Consider the following 6,750-nt stretch of genomic DNA (forward strand, 5'->3'; position numbering starts at 1 on the left):
ACGAAATTAAATGCTTTCTGCACAGGTTCCACACAGGTAGATCAGAAAAAAGAGCGAGGGTCCACCGCGAATGGGTGGTGGAACGAAGACGTGGACCGAGGGCAGATGGCGCCGCGGCCTTGCTCCGGGAGCCCTGACCGCCCTGCTCTTCTACTCCAGATCGCTCCTGCTGCCCTCCTTGCCTTCCTCCTGGGCCTCTCGGAGACTGGACTGACCCATCTGCCGATGCCCCGGCCGAGTTCCGGGCGACGTCGGGTCCGGCGGCTCTCACACGCACCCAGAGTCCCCGAGGCCCGAGGCCCCAGGCGACGCGGAGCCGGTCGCCCGGTGGGGGATGAAAGCCCGGGGGCGGAGGGCGGGTTCCCCTGAAGTGGCGAGCCTCTGCCGGGAGGGGGCGCCCTTGTCTTTTTAATAGTCCAAACACCGTGGCGGAATAAATCTCTAAGACTGCAAGTCTTTTGTTTGCTCTGAATTTATTGCGAGCCAAAAATCGAGGACCCCCGAGACCTTACGTTCCTGATGGCAGAGTAGAGTCTGAGTTAGAGCCTTGGGGGAGTCCGGCGAATCCCGACCCCCACGGGTCTCTACCTGGACCGGCTAGGGTCATCGAGGTGGCGGCCCCTTTCGTGATCTTTCTCCTCCCCGCGTGCGCACCCCGCACCAGGACGCTCCCCTCACTTCGCTCGCGCCCTTCCCACGCGCCCATCTGCGCTGACCTCTCGCCACTTCTGAAGGCGGCGAGGGAGCGGTTTGCTGGCGAGACCGTCGGCGGGTTGGGGTTTATGGAGGCAGAGTGAGAACTTGGGATAGTAAAAGCTTCCTGCATGGGGTTTCGCTGAAAGGAGAACGTGGGACGCGGAAAGTGACCGCCTCTGAGCGGGGCGCGTAGCCGGGCGGCTGAGACGGGACCCCGAGCCTTGGGAGGGTTTTTAATATCACGAAATCCGCCGCCGCCTCCTCTGTCCACGACCCTCCCACGGCCCCCACCACGCACTCACACTCTGAAACCCAGGGAGGGCGGGCGATCGCCCGTTTTTTGATATTGTCCCTTAGTCCCGGGCTCCTCTTTGGTAAATAAATCTGGAGGAGTGTGAGTCGCTTCCCATTTCGTTCTTTCCCGGGAGAGAAGCCAGGGCTAGGATCCCACCCGACCGCGGGCCGTCAACACTCGAATCCCTTGGCTGCGGTGGCCTCCCCGGGGTTTCTTGGAGAACTGCGAGCTGGCCCGGAAAGGGAAAGGCCTTCGAGACGGTGGCCGCCGCGCGCCACCAGCTGCTCCCTGCCGGCCGGCTGCTCGGAACTTAGTCGCGCGGTGCCCCGAACTTCAGGCCTTTGCGGCCGATCGATCCCAGGGAGCGCGTCTGAAGGACCCCCACCCCTCGCCAGCCTGGGCTGCAAGAAGGCCCGGCAAGACCCGCGAGTCCCACCAGGCACTGGGCCCAGGTACACGACACCAGGGAACTGGCACAAGGTCCCGGCTCTGCAAACAGCCGAGCTGCACCTCGCAGTTTCCGGAATCCGCACTGTGGGTCTGTCTACATGGACCGGGAAAAACCCGCCCCTCCACCCACCGGGATTCAGGGTCCGTGGACTGAGCCAGCCAAAGTGACAGGAAGCTAGGTCTCCGACCATGGTAGTATCGGCCACTGGGATTCCTCTTCCCCTAGCCTGGGTCTTTCAGGTTTCACCGACCAATCTACGCTGTTTGAATGGCAGAAGAGCCTGCCAGGTCTCCCAGGCCTGAGGCCCAGAGCTCTTCGGCGTGTGGGGTAGGCACACAGGATAAAATGGGTGAAGGGGACATTTTCTGGATTTCTCTCCTGCCAGTCTATACCACCACGTTTGGGTGTGCCAGAGTGTGGCGTAGGACACTATTCTCTCATTCTGTAACCAGCTGTGCCTGGGAGAGGCCACATCTATAAGGCCACAAGTATCTATTTCGTGGGCTCCCAAATGCCCAGCAAACCATGACCTGCTTTGGTCAGAACTGCCAGGCATATTAACGGGAGCCTTGGAGAGTTTGGGGAGGAAATGAGGAATGGTGAATTACCCAGGCACTCTCTCAAATTCCTTTTTCTCTGGAAGGAAGAATTGATGTGGGCAGCCTGCTGGCTGCATCTTCCCCCAACTGCGAAATCTAAGAGTCAGGGACGGGGGCATGGGAGACAGGGCTACAACCTAGGGCCAGGCAAGGAAGGGAAGAAGTAGCACCCTCCAGCATTGTCCATCCTGTCCAGCTGTCCCCTTGGAAAGATGCTAAACGGGCATCAGAGGAGGGTCTGTCCTTCCCCTCTCCCCAGCCTTCCTGCTGTTACTGGGATAGGGAAGGGTGTGAACGGGAGGGGGGTCTTCGAGGAAGTTGCCCTGCAAAGGGATCTCCTTCCAAGTTTATTCATAATCAGCTCAATTCATGAAAGCGGTTTCTAAGGTGCTCTACAGAGCTCTAGATAGAAAATATGAGACTAATTATCACGGCAGCTAGTACTGGTTATCAGATCATCGCCACTGTGGAATGTGACTGGGACAAGTTCTTTGGGAACCCTGGCGGAGTGGGCTTTCCGCTCCGCGCGGATACGGGGTACCCAGGCGGCCCGAGGGACAGTCCAGGAGCTGGTGGCCTGGGAAGGGTGTCATCTCTGGGGGTCCCTCAGCAGAGTCCTTGGTTCCCGCCTGGTCCTGGCAGGCTCCTGGATTCCCCCAGGATACCTCTGCTTCCCCTTCCCCCACCCAGATGGGGAGATCTCTCAAGGTGTAGCGCTGTTCTTGACCTTGGCAAGAACCTTCTTCTCTTTGACCCGGCGGTTCTGAAACCAGATGGTAATCTGGCGCTCCGAGAGGCTGGTGGCCACTGAGATCTTGCGCCTCTTGTCCTTGGTGATAAACTTGTTAGCCGCGTACTCACGCTCCAGCTCTCGCAACTGCCCCTTGCTGTAAGGAATACGCTTCTTGCGGCCACGACGGAAGGCACAGCCCTCAGGAGGGTGCTGTGCGCTTGAGTCTACGCAGCGGAAAGGGAGAGGGGAAAAAAGCACACTCAGACCCCTGCCCAATAGAAGCCCTGGTGCAGAACCGGGCCCTGCAAGCCCCAGGCTAAGTCATCCTACAGGCGCCCCCAGGTCACTCTACAGGTGCACATGAGCTCCTGCTCCCCCAAAGCATACAGGGAAATCCTGGCTCCTGGTTGGTTCTCTGACCACCGCTGAGCCTCCCAGAGGCCACCCTCACCCTTCACCACTCTCACACTCTCAAGTCTGCAAGCACACCCACCACACACACAGCCAGGCCTTTGCCTACAATCACAAATGCCCACCCTGCATGCATTTGCAGACTCTTGGCCAGTCGTGTAGATTGCATGGGCAAATTCTATACAGGAGGAAACATGTTCCTGCCCCCACTCCCAAGATACACACACACACACACACACACACACGCACGCAACACACGTTCACCCACCCCAATGCACACACCTATGTCATGGCTTCAGGAAATCTACGTTTTCCTCTGGAAGTTGAAAAGCTCGAAAAGCTCATTTAACAGAGAGTGAAGGGTTGCATTCGCTACAGAACACCCAACACCTCCATGCATACCTCCCGCACCTATCCCCCCCACCAAGTGACTCGAGAGTTTTTTAGCCTTTGTGTAGAATTAGCGTGGGATTGTGCTGGGTAGGGACACCCGGATCCCCACCCAACAGTAAAGAGATCCAAGGCTCTCCGACATATTGAAAAGCTGGTTCCATCCCGGGGCCTCCTGGGGAAGTGAGAAGGGCTGGTAACCCTCAGACCCCAGATAACACCCAGCTCAGGGCCCTCACACTGACCCACTGGGGCCTCCACCCAGGCTCCCCAGTGGCCTGGACTCCCCTTCAGAATCCTGATAACCAAGAAGAACCACCAAGCTCCTCCTCCCGAACGAACCCCAAGTGCCCCTCTTCCTCCTCCCAGGCAAGTGCCAGTGGGGCCCTGAACCCTAGGCTCAAGCCAAGGGGAGCCAGCGGAGCGGAGGTTACCTGCAAATGCTGCCTTCCAGAAGGGACCCGGTGGGTTCTGCTCTCCCTGGCAGCACATCTGGCTATTCCAGCCACCGGCGAGGGCCCAGGACTGGTAACTGTCCACGGGCAGCAGAGAGTCATGGCGAGGCTCCCCGGGAGCACCCAGGGTCTGCACCACCGACACGTCCAGGTAACTGGCCATAGGCTGGTAGGTTCCCGGGTAGCCCGGATAGAAGGCAAACTCAGTGGGGCGGCTGGGGTACTCCTCCCCGGCCGCCGGAGTCTCCGCGGGGTAGGCGGCCAGGGTGGCTGCCTGGGCACAGGGTTTCAGCGAGCTCCGGGACACTCGGCAGGAGTAGTACCCGCCTCCAAAGTAGCCATAAGGCACTGGAGCTGGGGACGCCCCCTGGGGCACCCCGGGGCATGGGTGGCACTGCTTTGGCGGCTCTGCAGAGCCTGGCAGATCCAGCGGGGCATAGTTGACAGCAGACATCAGCGTAGGCGCCGCTGGGTGGCTGGCGAGTGGGGAGTGGGCGACTAGATTCCGCCCACCGCCCGCTCCCAGCAAGCCTTCCATATCCTTGGCTCCGTCCAAGGTGGCATAGTTGCCCGGCTCCATGGGGCCGAGGGCCGGCTCATGGGATGCCGGGGGTGGGGAATATAGGGGGCACCCAGCTCGCTCTCCCCACCCAGGCCCGGGGAATCTAAAGCGTTTTAAATCGCTCCCAGCTCGCAAGGCGCCTGCATTCGCTCAGCACGGCCGTCTTGACGCAGACACGCAGGGCCCTTGCCCGCGCGCTCATTGGCTGCGGCCTGGGGAGAGAAGCTAATAAAATCCTCAAGGCAGAAATTGCGAAAATACTTTACCCCAGCTTCTCTCTCTCTCTCTCTCAATCTCTCTCCCTCCTCTCGCCCTCCCTCCCTCCTTTCTGCCTCTCTCCTTCTCTCCTCTCCCCCCCTTCTCTCTCTTTGCATTTGAAAACCACACTAGAGAAAAAGGAGGTGTCCTTTCGCTGCTTTCTTAGTTTGGAGAGACCCCGTTGCATGTTGGGGGGAGGAGTGGGGTGGTAGGCGGAGGAAGAGGGGACGAGGAGCCAAGCCCCACCTCTGTCTCCTCCTCTCTGTCCCTAGATCTCTGTCTCCAGCGCTTTGGCAGGTTTAACGAGAGAATAAAAAGCTCTCCCTATAAAGTGTCCATCTCCTGGGGGGAAGGGGAGTCGGGGGTGGAGCCGGGAGGCCGCTCTCGGCCTCAAAGGAGAACCCGGGAATGAGCCTGGGTGAGAGGCGGCTGGGAAATGAGGGCTAACGGCTATTTCTTGGAGCCCCTTACTTTGGGTCCCGGGTAGCAACACCCCAGTTCATTCCAGATGCCCTCCCTGTCCCACATGTGCTGTAATGACACTCCTTGGACACCCCTTTCCCAGGGACTCAAAGCTACTGCCCAGAAGGCACTGGAGGCCCCATCGGGTGAGGCGAGGGGAGGGGGGCGGCGGGGGACACGAACTCAGACGTAGAAGACGCGCGATCCGGATGAAGCCAGGACACTCAACGTCCGGACCCGAAAGGGAAATTTAACCTCTAGACGTGGTCTGCGAAGAAAGGGGGTCTGGATTTTCGTTTAAGGGTGGGGAAACAGATACAGAGAGACAGACGTACTTGGAAAGAGAGAGAGAGAGGTCCAGGGATAATGGCACAGAGAGGGGAAAAAAGTTAAAGGAGAGCTTGGGACAGAATCTTATAAACTCCTGAAGTGCTAGTTGGAAAGAAAAAAAAACGTCCTCTTCCCCTCTTCCTGGGACCTAGGGAAGTCTGGGGAAACCAGACCTGGCTAAGTGCCATGAACCAACTGTGGGACTTCTGGACCCCAAGAAAGTAGGCGCCTGGCTGGTGTGGGGATGCCCAGCCTCTCTGCCCTGCAGTCCTCTCCCTGCGATCCAGGAGGCCCAGGAAAACGTCCCTTGCACTGGCCCAGGACCCCTGTCTGCCTCCTCCAAGCTTTAAATTTCCTTAGAAGGAAAAGAGAATGGGAGGGAGAGCTCTGACCACTGGCAGAATTGCTTGAGGCCCCTCTGTTGGGGCCTATTGTGCAGTGCAGTTCACAAGAATCAAACGGCTTGTTTCACAAATCTGTCTTTAGAGGTTTTCTGTTTCCTTTATTACCCCTCCCAAATCAAATCTTTCTGTGTGTTTTTTCTAGAATCCTCGGTTTTTCTAGAGAAGACAAGAATTTTTCCATTCTACACCAAGGTCTTGGCAATAATAGGAAATTGACCACCCTGAGCTCCGGGTAGGCTCAGCCTTGTCCCATCACCAACTTGAACTTGAACTTGAGCCACCTTGTGAAAAAGGGTTCATGCAAGCTGGAGTTGCTACCTTCTGCAAGGCTGTAGTGGAGAGTGTAGATCCCTCTTAAAGAAGGACTAATAATGAGACACCGAGCAAGGAATTCTTCCTAGATTTTATTGTATTTGAAAACAACATGAAGGAAAAGGAAGAAGATATCTCTCTGATGTTTTCCATTTTCTCATCATGTAGTCTCTTGCTTGTCTAATTATGAAAGGCAGAAATATGGGGATTTTAACCTAAAGACTAAGAATTTTTCACTGTTTTTTACATAGGGTATGGTCACAGTTTCAGCCTCCACTGGACAAACACACACACACACACACACGCACGCACACGCACACACATGTGGGCAAAATTTATGTGGGTAAAACTGATAGGCATGAATAGACCCCTACATTAAAAAATTAATAACC

General features: G+C 57.2%; 1 protein-coding gene across 1 annotated transcript; it reads right to left on the reverse strand.

Moving 5' to 3' along the window:
* Positions 1-2,362: 2,362 nt before the first annotated feature.
* HOXB13 (homeobox B13) lies at positions 2,363-4,955 on the reverse strand. The gene is made up of 2 exons (XM_008062442.1): positions 4,010-4,955; positions 2,363-2,998 (listed from the first exon to the last, which is right to left on the reverse strand). Exons 1-2 carry the CDS (start codon positions 4,608-4,610, stop codon positions 2,745-2,747), a joined length of 855 nt encoding a protein of 284 aa, XP_008060633.1. The 5' UTR covers positions 4,611-4,955; the 3' UTR covers positions 2,363-2,744.
* Positions 4,956-6,750: the final 1,795 nt, after the last annotated feature.

The sequence above is a fragment of the Carlito syrichta genome, unplaced genomic scaffold, assembly GCF_000164805.1.
Source record: "Carlito syrichta isolate Samal-C Ts95f unplaced genomic scaffold, Tarsius_syrichta-2.0.1 Scaffold305705, whole genome shotgun sequence".
Classification (NCBI taxonomy): domain Eukaryota; kingdom Metazoa; phylum Chordata; class Mammalia; order Primates; family Tarsiidae; genus Carlito; species Carlito syrichta.

What these genes read in the sequence shown, in the direction of transcription:
- HOXB13 (XM_008062442.1), bottom strand. Translation starts at nt 4,610, where the DNA reads ATGGAGCCGGGCAACTATGCCACCTTGGACGGAGCCAAGGATATGGAA. An exon ending in CTGGAAGGCAGCATTTGCAG is followed by an intron (nt 2,999 to 4,009) that starts GTAACCTCCGCT and finishes TCCGCTGCGTAG; the next exon opens with ACTCAAGCGCACAGCACCCT.